The sequence below is a fragment of the Papio anubis genome, chromosome 18 (assembly GCF_008728515.1).
Source record: "Papio anubis isolate 15944 chromosome 18, Panubis1.0, whole genome shotgun sequence".
Lineage (NCBI taxonomy): Eukaryota > Metazoa > Chordata > Mammalia > Primates > Cercopithecidae > Papio > Papio anubis.
In genome coordinates this window covers 16,968,661-16,981,754 of record NC_044993.1, presented here as the reverse complement: position 1 = coordinate 16,981,754, position 13,094 = coordinate 16,968,661, and the positions used below count along the sequence as shown (strand labels likewise).

Sequence of the window (13,094 nt, the reverse complement as noted above, 5' to 3'; positions counted from 1 at the left end):
AAGGCCCCATCTCTAAAACATTAAAAAAGGAAAAAAAGTATTAATAGTAATAAAGTTGTGTTATATTTTTGCTTATACCACCTGGTCTGGTGTCAGTTATTGACTGAGGCGAAATGTGTGATATCCAATGACTCAGCAAATTCACTTATAGGTATATTTAAGAAAGATAAGAGCTTATAATTATCTTATCGTTAAGAAAGATAAGATAATTGACTTATAGGTATGTTTAAGAAAGATAAGAGCTTATGTTTAAGAAAGATAAGAGCTTACCAGATGTGTTAAAATTTTTATTGCAATTATTCATAAATAATCTTCAAGGTTATCCATAAGAGCCAAAAAGTAAAAAAAAAAAACTATATGTCCATCACAGTAGATTTTTTTGGGTAAAAAAAATGTGGTTTATTTAACAATGAACCATTAAACAATGATAAAAATGAATGAACTATAGTTATATCCAATAAATGAATCTCAAAGATATTATATTAGATGAAAGAAACAAGCTGCATGGTTCTATTACAATGTGGTTCCATTTATACAAAATTTAAAAACAGGTAAAGCTAAGGTGATGGAGGTCAGAATAGCGATTATTTTGGGGAGGCTATTAACTAGGAAGGGGTATAGGAGAGAGATTTCTGGGGTGCTGGGGACGTTCTTTATCTTGATCTGGTTGGAGTTACATATATAAATATTCATCAAGTTGTACACTTGAGATTTGTACTCTTTACTGAACTTAAATTATACCTCATCTGAGCACAGTGGCACGTGCCTATATTCCCAGCTATTTGAGAGGCTGATTGGGGAGAATCACTTGAGTTCAGAAGTGCAAATCCAGCCTGGGCAACATGGAGAGATCCCTACTCTAAAAAATAAAAATAAACCTCAGTAAAAATGAAACAATCAATTAATTAGAAATGTAGTAAATATTTACAATAAGTTAGACATGAAAATAAGTTATTTTCATATGTTGTTTAATCCTCTCAACAGCCTACAAAGTAAGTATTAATATTGTACTTATTTTATAGGTGAGAAAATTGAAGGCACAGAGAATCTAGGTAGCTTGCCCCAAATCACAGTTAATCAATGGAGGCTTGGAAACATTAGTTTGACTTAACATATTTCAACTTCTTCACTATGAGACATAGAACTACATATCTGAGGCAGTGATAGAGTGCTTATGTGTGTATACTGAGGCCAAACTACCATGGTTTGAATTCTGGCTCTGCCACATAGGAGCTGTGCATGACTTTGAGCACATTATTTAATCTTTCTGTGTTCAATTTTCTCATCTGTAAAATGGGAATGGTATCATCATATAAGGTTCTTTGGCCCTTATTTCAGAATTTGATGATATTTCCTCTTACAGTTACTGTTGCTCTTCTCTCTTCCTGAAGGGACTGAGGTCAGAGAGCTTGTGTCCATGGTGTGAGAGCATAGAAAGGCATATTGGGACTTGGAATACCATCTAGTATATTGTTCTGGAAAGCCAGTTTGATATGTTGGAAAGAATCTAGGGTTTAAGTCTTAAGTCTGCTACCTATTATATGCTGTGGCCTTACTGAAACTCTTTGAGTCTTGATTTTCTCTTACTCATGATTCATTCTGCATTGAGTGCCTATATTATCTGTCTTACTCTCCCTTACAGTAAGGGAGTATAATCATTTATGTCCAACTCTTTATTCATCAAAAAATGCTTATTGATCATGAACTGTGTTATAAACACTATTCTAGAAACTCGGGATACAGTCATGGCCAAGATAGAAAAGCTTCTTTCTTGAGGAGTTTACATTCTGCAGAAAGCCTGAGGGTTGCTCGTGAAGACCTGGGTCATGGTCCCATTTGTCCAGACTTGTGTTGCGGAAGTCCCAACCAAACAGCAAGTCCAGCTCGTCATCCCCTCATCCTGGAAGTCGTCAGCTCATGATGAGCTAGCCATTTTGGCACTCTGATCTCCTAAGAACCAACCCTGAACTGCCACCAGGCTTTGCTTATACTATCTGGTCTGGTAGTAACAAGTGTACAGATGCCCAAACCCACTGAGGTTTATAACCATTTTCAAATGTTTTAATTAAAAAGGTTGAGCACTGGATTAACTCCAGAGCCTATTCAGGCTCAATTCCTAAGCTATTAATAATCAGTAATATATAGTGAGTGTAATAATTACTAATATCCAGTGAGTGTTTAGTATGTACTAGACACTGTACTGATTTACATGTACTAACATCTAATCCTCACAACGATCCCGGGAATAAATATTATTATTATCCTAATTTTAGAAATAAGGAAATAGTGACACTTACAGGTTAAGTAATGTACCAAAGGTCACAGAGTGGTCCTTTGGCCTTTGAAACAAAGCATCCTGATGCCAGGCTGTGCTCCTTACCAATGTGTCATACTGTTGTAAAGGAGATGGGACTGAGAAACTCTAAGTCCCCTGTTTGTTTTGTAATTCTGTGACAGTGATCACAAACCTTTTGACAGTCCAGCAAAATTCTGGCCAGAGTTCTCTTTTGTGGACCCAGAAAGCCATAGGCACTAACACTGTAGAGCTATCTCTCTTACCAAGCCTGGGATAGCATATGCCCTGTGCTTTTGGCATTTTCTTTTTCATTTAGAGGGCAAGGAGGGCAAGGGTCTGAGGAGTCTTGAATGTTGACTTGGACTCCAGGGGTAGTGGCAAACCATTGGAGGTTACAGCGCATAGAATTAAAGACTCCCCGAATGGTATAATCTGACTGGTTCATTTTACAGAAAACAAAAGCTGCTCACAGACACAAGAATCTTCGTCAATGGCCTGTGAGTGGCAGAGCTTGTGAAAGGAAGTTGATTCACTGAGAGTGAACCAGAACTCAGGAAGACCAGTAAGTATCCAGGAAACAACACCACCATCTAGGCCTGTGGTGATGGCGGTATTATCATGAATTCCTTCCTGACAGTCAAATGCTTCCGGGCAGAGGCGATAGTTTTCCTGACCCACCCAAATGGATAATGACCCAGGCGTGATATTCCTCAGGAGAGAAAAAAGTGTGTACGAGGAAAGGAAAGGGATGTCTCCCGATCGTAAACACCGATATGCGGACAAGTTGCACCTTAGAAAGAGCAGCCGTGCGCATGACGCACTTCCGGCCTCCAAGCGACCCACGCGGGTGACGCACTTTCGGCTCCTAGCGCCTCTGGCTAGTAGTGCACTTCTGGCCTCTGTTTTGAGTACGCGCTCAAAGGGGCCAAGGTGCGAGGACTCACGGTTCGGCGGAGCTTGGGTTGGGAGTGAGACAGCATAGCAGTCCAGACTGGTCCCTTGAGCATAGCTCACACAAGGGGACGGGGAAGGGCGTCACTGTACAACTGTGGCTGTGTGGGACCTGGGTTTGCTTCTTGGAGGCTGTACAGCTGCAAGCTTTACTGCGCACACACTGGAGCTACAGAAAGAAGCCCCCAAGGATGGGAGGATGACAGAAATGTCTGCAGATGGCACTGGAGCCAACTAAGAGATGGCCCCACTCTTAGTTGGGGACAGCTTAAGTCTTTAACCAAGGCTGTTACAGTGTCCGTTTCTTTTGAAGAGGCAGATTTGGAGACCTGTGTACAAACAAATATCATTGTCTCGTAGTCTTTTTTATGTTTTTGTTTGTTTTGTTTTGTTTTTGAGACCAAGTCTTGCTCTTGTCACCCAGGCTGGAGCGCAATGGCACCATTTCTGCTCACTGCAACCTCCGCCTCCTGGGTTCAAGTGATTCTCCTGCCTCAGCCTCCCGAGTAGCTGGAATTACAGGCGCCTGCCACCACACCCGGCATAAGCCACCGTGCCCGTCTAATTTTTTGTATTTTTAGTAGAGATGGGGTTTCACCATGGTAGCCAGGATGGTCTCGATCTCCTGACCTTGTGATCTGCCCACCTCGGCCTCCCAAAGTGCTGGGATTAGAGGCGTGAGCCACCGTGCCCGGCCACAAGATACTCTTTAGAAGGGAATCTCTCAACATTTAAAAAAATCTAAGCAATAGGCCGGGCGCAGTGGCTCACGCCTGTAATCCCACCGGCTGGGCGTGGTGGCGGGTGCCTGTAGTCCCTGCTACTCGGGAGGCTGAGGCAGGAGAATGGCATGAACCCAGGAGGCAGAGCTTGCAGTGAGCCGAGATCACGCCACTGCACTCCAGCCTGGGCAACAGAGCGAGACTCTGTCTCAAAAAAAAAAAAAAAAAAAAAAAAAAGCCATAATCATATACCATACTCTGGGTGTCATGATGTGATAATACTCATAGCTTCAGTTAAAGATAGTGTAAGAGTTAGAGGGAGAGCTGGATAGTTAGGCTGTGAGGTAACCAGAAAGAAAGGTGGTTCCCATTGGAATCTAAGGAATGGTCGAAGCTTGAAAGTAATTATGTTTGATGGTAGAGACTGTGACAGACATGAGTATGAGTATTGTATTAGTTCGTTATCACAGTGCTATACAGACATACCTGAGACTGGGTAATTTATGGAGAAAAGAGGTTTAATTGGCTAACAGTTCCATGGGCTGTACAGGAGGTATGGCTGGGGAGGCCTCAGGATACTTACAATCATGGTGGAAAACAAAGGGGAAGTAGGCACAATCTTCACATGGCCACCAGGAGAGAAATAGCAAAGGAGGAAATGCAACACACTTCAAAACAGCCAGATCACATGAGAACTCACTATCATGAGAACAGCAAGGGGGAAATCCGCCCCCATGATCCAATCACCTACCACTATCCTCCTCCCCCAACACTGAAGATCATAATTCAGCATGAGATTTGCCTGGGGACACAGTGCCAAAACATATCAAGTATACATTTCCTTAGAGGTGATATATTGGCTGGGGAGACATGTTGATGTGAATTAGCTATTATTATTAATAATCTTGAAAACTCTGGGAGACTTTCTAGACAAATGAGAGTGGAAATTTTCTTCCTTCCCACTCCCTGCAAAACAAAAACAAGTTATTCCCAACTCTTTTTGTTTTTTATTTTAGCGTTCTCATCTTCTGCCCAATAATATATTCAATTCTTCACCAAGTAAACACACAGGTTCCCATGTTTCTAAAGCCTAATAAAATTAACAATAAAGACTTGTTTTTGTTTTATATCCAGACTTAGTAGTCATTTATGTAATGTAAATATCCAGAATAGGCAAATTTATAAAGTAAGAAAGTGGTTGTCTAGAATTGGGGGAAGAAGAGAGGTGTGTACATGTGTGTCTGTTAATTTTCTATTGCTGCTGTAACAAATTGCCATTAGTGGCTTAAAACAACACTAATTTATCTTAGAGTTTTGGAGGTCAGAAATCCAAAGTGGGTCTCACTGGTATAAATTCAGGATTTAGCCTAAGGAGAGAATCTGTTTCCTTGCCTTTTTCATCTTCTGGAGGCCACCCACTTTCCTTGACCCTTGGCCCCTTCCTCCATCTTCAAAGGCAGTGAAGTTGGGCCAAGTCCTTCCTGTGCTGTCATCTTTGTGGTTCTCTTTCAATTCCCTCTTTCACGTTCAAGAACTCTTACGATTACTCTGGACCCACCTGAATAATACAAGATAATCATTTTTTTTAAGACAGGGTCTCGCTTTGATGCCCAGGCTGGAGTGAAGTGGCTCAATCAAGGCTCACTGCAGCCTTGACCTCCCAGGCTCAAGTGATCCTCCCAACTCAGCTAGTAGCTGGGACTGCAGGCATGTGCCCACACCTGGTCAATTTTTGTTCCTTTTTGGAATTTTTTTTTTTTTTTTTTTTTGGTAGAGACAAGGTTTTGTCATGTTGCCCAGGCTGGTTGGAACTCCCAGGCTCAAGTGATCTGCCCACCTGGGCCTCCCACAGTGCTGGGATTACAGACGTGAGCCACTGTTCCTAGCCCCAAGATAATCTTAAAGTTGGCTGACTAGCAACCTTAATTCCACCTGCACCTCAATTTCCCTTTGTCATGTAACCTAACATACTCACAGGTTCTAGAGATCAGGACATAGACATTTTTGAGGAGAACAAAATGCCATTCTGCTTACCAGAGGGAAAGTGAACAGTGACTGCTGATGGTTATGCGGTATCCTTTGGGGAGATGAAACTGTCCTGAAATGGATTGTGGTGATGCTTGCACAAGTCTGTGAACATACTGAAACCTACTTAATTTTATACTCTGCATGGATGAATTGTATGGTGTGTGAATTAAATGTTAATAAGGCAGGTGTGTGTGTGTGTTCAGTATTTCTAAAACTAAATTCTTTCCCTTTCTTGTCTGAAACCAGCTCCTCTTCTTCAATTCCTGATCTCAGCTAATGGCACCTTCATCTATCAGGTAATCCAGAATTCATGGCCATCACAAATTTCTCTGACTGCCTTGTATTCAGTCATTTTAAAAAATGTCCACCGTTTTCACTTCCTAAATAGTTACTTAATATATCCCTCTTCAGACCTGGTCTGTCTGTCTTTTTTTTTTTTTTTTGGAGATGGAGTTTCGCTCTTATCGCCCAGGCTGGAGTGCAATGGCGCAATTTCAGCTCACTGCAACCTCCACCTCCCAGGTTCAAGCAATTCTCCTGCCTCAGCCTCCCAAGTAGCTGGGATTACAAGCGCCCACCATTACGCCCGGCTAATTTTTGTATTTTTAGTAGAGGCGGGATTTCACCACGTTGACCAGGCCGGTTTCAAACTCCTGACCTCAGGTGATCTGCTGGCCTTGGCCTCCCAAAGTGCTGGGACTACAGGCTGAGCCACCGCGCCTGGCCCACTGACCTGGTCTTTCTTAATGTGTCTGGGTCTTTACCTCTAAGGAGGGCAGCTTTTTTGTCCAACTTCCCTTTGGCAATCTGATGACACCTTCAAAACCAATGAAAATACAATTAAACAGTTTTTTAGAATTTGTGATACAGAAATGTAAGTGCATCTTTACCAATGTGATGAAATGAAATGACAAGACTTAAAAGGTGGGCCTCTAACAACAAGAATAATTTCAAATTAGTGACGAGAATAGCCATATTCTGAGATCTGCATCAACTGTAATGTGATATGAAAATATCTGTGATTTCTATCGATGACAGTCACATGTGCGGCCGATACTACTGTAGTTTGTTGCCAACATATAACAGAAGAAAATGCTAAATTTCGGTTAGAGATTAGCGAAAACAATGATATATTTTTTTTCCTATTCAAGGTCTCTGAGGATCCCCGGGGGTGAAACTCCTCCTGGCGGGTAAAAGCACACAACCACTGAGAAGAGCGCTGCGGCATCCTAGAGAGGACGCGTGTGAGGCTGGGTGCAAGGCCAACGTAGTGACGCACTTCCGTTCACGGACCGTTTTCTGTTTTTCCTGAGGTGAGTGTTGGGATTTGTCGCCCAGGAGTCCTTGCTAGGCTCAGGCACTTCACCTGTAGAGAAGGCAGTCGGCTTCGTCCCTGATGCCTCAGTGGAGGGAGACAGGGCGGCCCCTCCAGGTCCCGGGAGCGGAGGCTGCTCGCGGCCCGTCCCGGTCTCCATCTGATGCCTTCGCTCCCCCTCGCCCGCGTCGGCGCCTTGGGAAATGTAGGCTGTGGATATGGGTGGCTGGATTGAAGGGATGCCTGTGTTCTCGACGCCGCCTAAACCCATCTGCTCATTGGGCCACAGCTGCTTGCTGAGCAGCAATGTGCCAGTTGCTGCTCTAGATTCCGGGGATGCAGCGGTGAATGAGGCGGGGCGTGGGCCCCGCCCCCAGGAAGCTTTCCGCCCAATGGTAAAGTCATATATTAATCAAATCTGGTCATTTCACTCCACCTGCCCGTGACTTAGTGCATGTAGATCGAAGACCAAGTTCTTGACTTGCGCAAAGCGTGGCTTTGTCCCTTGTGACTTCTTCAGCAACATCTAGCAGCACACTCTCCCTTGACTGCTACTACAGTCTTCTTGATCCTTGACTTCTAGAACATGATTTTGCGTATGCTGTTATTTTGTAAAGATTTCCTTCATACCTTAGTTAATTTATATTCTTAAGCTTTCCCATCCAGGTTAGTTTCCCCTGGCAGTGATAAGTTGTGAACTTAAAAGTTATTTGAGAGAATCTTGATTAATGTGTCTTTCCTTTAGACTAAGCTCTGTGCGGGACGGGGTTGTGCCCCTTCTCTCTACTTCATCTCTTGTGTGTCACACGTGGCCTTGTATGAAATATGTATGAAATAAATATTTGTTGAATGAAGAAAGCACAAATCAATATATAATTTCAAGCTGGGTTAAGTGGCATATAGGAAAAGGAATACGGCATGAGTGGAGCGTTTAACAAGGGCACCTGACCTGGTCTGTAGAGAGATCATGATGTGAAGATGAAGGGTGGCTAGATTACTGGAGAGAATGGCAGGCGGAGAATCTCAGTTACAATGGTTCTGAGGTTGGAGAAGAGTAGTTCATACAGAAGAAACAGCAGGTATGAAGGTCTTGAGTTAGCATAGAGGAAACAAGGCCATTGTAACTAAACTAAGGGAAAAGAGGAGGGTAGTACAAGATGAGGCTCACAGAAAACAGCATCATGCATTGAGTCCCTGTAGGGAAGATAATGGCTTTTTATAGAATATTGCTGTTTAGAATACAAAGTGTCTGTAAGAGATGATATAGTTAAAACAATAACCCAGATGTCTTAGTGTGTTGAGGTGGCCCTTCAGGGTCCTTTGGTAATCAGTTTCTGGTTTTCACAGCCCTTGAATGGGGCAGTGAACAAAAAAGATGCCTGCTCCAGGTCCAAGTAAAGGAAGACTTACTCTGAGATTTTTCCTGAATTTTCTTGGCTATTCTTGTCTATTATTTTATATTAACCTTAAAATCATTTTGCCAGCTTCTAAAAGCATTCCTGTTAGGATTACTATTGGATAGAATTTAGTATAGTTATTAAAGACATGACTTGATGGGGTGCGGTGCCTCATGCCTGTAATCCCATCACTTTGGGAGACTGAGGTGGGCGGATCGCTTGAGGCCGGTACTTTGAGGACTAGCCTGGGCAACATGATGAAACCCCGTCTCTACTAAAATTACAAAAATGAGCCAGGTGTGGCAGCACATGCTTGTAATCCCAGCTACTTGGGAGGCTGAGGCAGGAGAATTGCTTGAACCCGGGAAGCAGTGGTTACAGTGAGCTGAGATCGCGCCATTGCACTCTAGCCCAGGTGACAGCAAGACTCTTGTCTCAAAAAACAAACAAAGAAACAAACAAAAACATGACCTTTGAAGCCTGGTAGATCTAGTGTGGGATCTGAGTTCATCCATTCACTAGCTGAGTGATCTTGGTAGAAGAAATTATTCTGTTAGCCTTGTCTTCTCATTTGGGAAAAATTAAAGGTTCAAAAGATTGTTGTGAGGACTAAATAAGAGAATATGTATTTTTCATCCAAAAACATGATACTTGCTGTTTTTAACCTTTTACGTTCTCAGTCAAATTAATTTTAAAAATAGAGGTCTGAGATTCTTCTTGTTAGGTTTTGCTCTGAGTTTATTGGTGTCTTTTGCTTGTTTTGCTCTTCATTTAGCTTGGTGTTGGTGAGGACATGCTCTGGTGTCCTAGGACAAGTTACTTATTCTTTCAAAATCTGTTTCCTCAGAATTAAAAACCTCATGGTATGATGTGGATTAAAAAGTACATATTTATACACCACTTACCCTGTGAGCATTTAGTAAGTGATTGCTGCTTGTTATTGGCAGATTTATTGCTTTAAAGAGAGCATTTTACTGGGCTGAGCTCACTGTTGGTTCTCTCTGTTTCTTCCTTCAGCCTTTGCCTGCTAGAGGGAGCCCAGGTCATGGCAGCCATACCTCTGAAAACTCGACACCAGGTGAGCAGTGGATTCCTGAGGTCAGCTTTATGGAGGTCTGATTTGAAGGAAATGAGGGGTGGTGGGAGGTGGATAAAGGTGATTCTGGCAAGTCTTAGGGCCAAAACAGTAGGAAAACCCCTGAGCCCAGGAGTTTGAGACCAGCCTGGGGAACGTGGCAAAACCCTGTCTCTACAGAAAATACAAAGATTAGCCAGGCATGGTGGTGTGCACCTATAGTCCCAGCTACTCAGGAGGCTGAGGCGGGAGGATCACCTGAGCTGGGAGGTCGAGGCTGCAGTGAGCTGAGATTGTGCCACTGCACTCCAACCTGGGTGACAGAGCGAGACACTGTCAAAAACCCTATTCTTTTCTGTTCAAAAAAGAACAACAAAAAAAAAAAGAGAGAGAGAGAGAGAGAAAGAACCGAAACCAAAAGAAAAAAAACCCAAGAAGCATGAGGCTTGGTTGGCAGAAGCTGTTACAGATTGTCTTGGAGCTATAAAGATGAGCTAAAAGAGCTACCCAGCAGCAGTTTAATTCTAGAAGCATCATTTTCTAGGAAAAGCCATCGAGGAGCAGAGTGGATTGTGCCAGGAGAGTCTGAGCTCCCTCTACAGGATGCTCTTCAGCACAGGCAGCGCAGCCCTTTGTACAAGAATCGAATGGGAGTTGGATGAGATAGGCCCATCAGTGCAAACCATGACTCTGTGCTTGTTTCATGGGCATAAGGTTTGGGGCAGGGTGAACACATGTGGGAACAGATAGATTGGCTGGGAATAGGGAGTACCTAATAGGAACAGATGGGTCCTGAGATACCATTTGAAGCAAATTGTCCACTTGTAGGTACAACACTAAAAGACTGAAAATATTTACTAAATCAAAAAGATTTTTGCCCTAGGAAGGTTAACTAATAAGAGACTTTTTTCCTAGAGTTTAACAAATGTTAAATAACATTTTATGACAGTAAATTTTATATCCTAATGGAAGCTTTTCTGGTAGTGAGAGAAGTTCCAGATTTTTCGTTGTAAAAATAGTCATATAATGGTCTAATATCCAGTTCTTTCACCTTTTCTCATTACCCATCCCTCACAGGACTTTCCCTCAAGCCCCTACCTGTCCCCTCTGCCCCACAGTCTGGCCCGGAGCCAGAGGATTGGCTCTGTGGCAGCAGGAACCTGTTGTTTTAGGAGATGGTGACCTTCGAGGATGTGGCTGTGCACTTCACCAAGACAGAATGGACTGGACTTTCCCCTGCCCAGAGGGCCCTGTACAGAAGTGTGATGTTGGAGAATTTTGGGAACCTGACTGCTTTGGGTAAGGCCATTTTCCTCCTAGGACTCAGATCTGCACTTTTCCAGTTTCCTTCCTTCTTTTACAGCCTGGGAGGAGGGGTGTGGAGTGGAGAGGAGAGGTTGTCTCTTGTGTCCTCCACTGAGTGACTGCAGAGCTGAGGCTCAGTGACCAACTTCAAAGATTGCTGGGTAGGGAGAGGTCTTGGGTCACTTTGGTCTCTCAATGAAGGGAATTACTGTCCCCTGGTAAGAGTATGTCCCATCTTCCATGGAGCTTCCAAGGTAGTAGTTGTTGTCTGGGGAAGGGCGTGTCCCCTTCCCTGTGTTTGCTTATACCTTGTGGATCTCACTGACTTACTTATCCTTGAGTGTTTTTTTTAGGAAGAAGTAACAAATGCTCAGTTTCCTCTTGATCAGAATCTCTTTGGCCTTCTCCAGTTGAGAACCCTCTTCTATGAGTCTTATTCTTACTGAGACTCCTGGGATTTTCCTTCTTTTGACACAGCAGATACAGGGCTGAAAAGTACCATTTTCTTCTGTTTTCAGGGTACCCAGTTCCCAAACCTGCACTGATCTCACTTCTGGAGGGAGGGGATATGGCTTGGGGCCTGGAAGCACAGGATGATCCCCCGGCAGAGAGGACCAAAAACATCTGTAAAGGTAGGTGAGGCAGATTTAGAACCAACAACTGTAGAGTTTTATGGAGCACTATATTTTAAAATGAACCATGCTGGGCAGGATTTAAATAAAATAGATGATTTCACCTAATAGGTAAAATATGAAACCTTTTCCACCAATCTTAACTCTTACCAACATGTAATCACTCAGTATGTCTCATCTGCAATCCTTGAATCCATTGCTCCTTTCTGAGTTTCAACATTGCCTACTTTAGTTGTCCTCCTTGGTTGGGATGGATTTATTCAGGAGCAGTGTTTGAGCAACTTGCCATGTACCGAACTTTGTTGAAGAAGTTCTGGAAGATACAAGTTATGGAGACAGATGTAAAAAGCGAAAAAGAAAAGTATTAAGTGCTATTGGGAATGGGATGGAGAATGTGAAGGTAAAATGGGCAAGATCTTCCCAAAAGTTGGCCATAAACGGGGAGAGTTGCGTCATATAACACTAGGAAGTCATGGCATGGGAGGAGCTTTTTGAATTCATAGAAATTCAAAGCTGAGCACAGAGTGTGAGGTTCCTTTAGAATAGGCAAGTGGATAACTAGAGCAGGCCATTGAGAAGGTGGGTGGAGAGTCTGAGATAAAAGACAGGTCTGAAAGGGTACTCTAACACAGCTGGGTTGAAATGACCCCCAGGAAGAAAAAAGGAAGGCTGAATCTTAACCATTAAGGGATATTTAATTTCAGTGAGAGAAGGAAGAGAAAGTAGACAGTCAAATAGTCTGATGGGGGCCACCAAGAGCAAATAGTGAGATTGAAGGCAGAGGCAGGAGTTTCAGAGCAGGTGGTTTGCAGAGAGCAAGTAACATGGAAAATGGTGAAGCTGGCACAGCACTTCAGCCTCTTATTCTAAGAATCTGAAAAAGAATCATCAAGACAGACAATTGAGAACCTGGTGGTCTGTTCTCACATGCTTCCTCTCTCTGGTGATGATTCTTTTTCAGACTCTTGATTACCATGTTTACTTCAATCTCAGATTACTCCTCTCCCAACATTCTCCTTCGGGGTTCCCTTACTTACACTCATACGATGAACTTGATTAACCATCACATGAGTCCCAGGTAACCCAAATTAATGTTAAAACCAAGCCCAACATTTCATATAAAATAGATTGACTTTAACTCATTCAAAATGTCATCCAATCTTTACGAACACAAATGCCATTTTATGGGCTGTTTGTCTCCTTTTTGCTGATAGGAGAAAGAATACTATCAGTCTAGGTGTGTCTAAGTAAACTGTTCATCCCTTTTCAAATAGTCTAGGATGGTAGTTTCTCTGCATGTTTGAGTTTCAGCAGTTTTAGGGCATTTCCTCATCGTATGTAGTCCATCTGTGGGTCTGCAGTTAAGAACCTCT

The 13,094-nt window shown here is 43.0% G+C and overlaps 1 protein-coding gene across 11 annotated transcripts in view; it reads left to right on the top strand.

Moving 5' to 3' along the window:
- ZNF19 (zinc finger protein 19) overlaps positions 1-13,094 on the top strand; it is a 74,064-nt gene that overhangs the window by 58,869 nt on the left and 2,101 nt on the right. For 2 of the 11 annotated variants that reach the window (XM_009196822.4, XM_009196824.3), the window contains exons 2-7: positions 2,749-2,858; positions 6,244-6,293; positions 7,149-7,310; positions 9,727-9,787; positions 10,957-11,083; positions 11,608-11,721. In XM_009196822.4, the coding sequence (XP_009195086.1) occupies positions 9,755-9,787; positions 10,957-11,083; positions 11,608-11,721 (274 nt within the window). In that variant the 5' untranslated portion in view covers positions 2,749-2,858; positions 6,244-6,293; positions 7,149-7,310; positions 9,727-9,754. The other 9 variants (XM_031658118.1, XM_009196821.4, XM_017953537.3 and 6 more) reach the window with 9 other exon arrangements.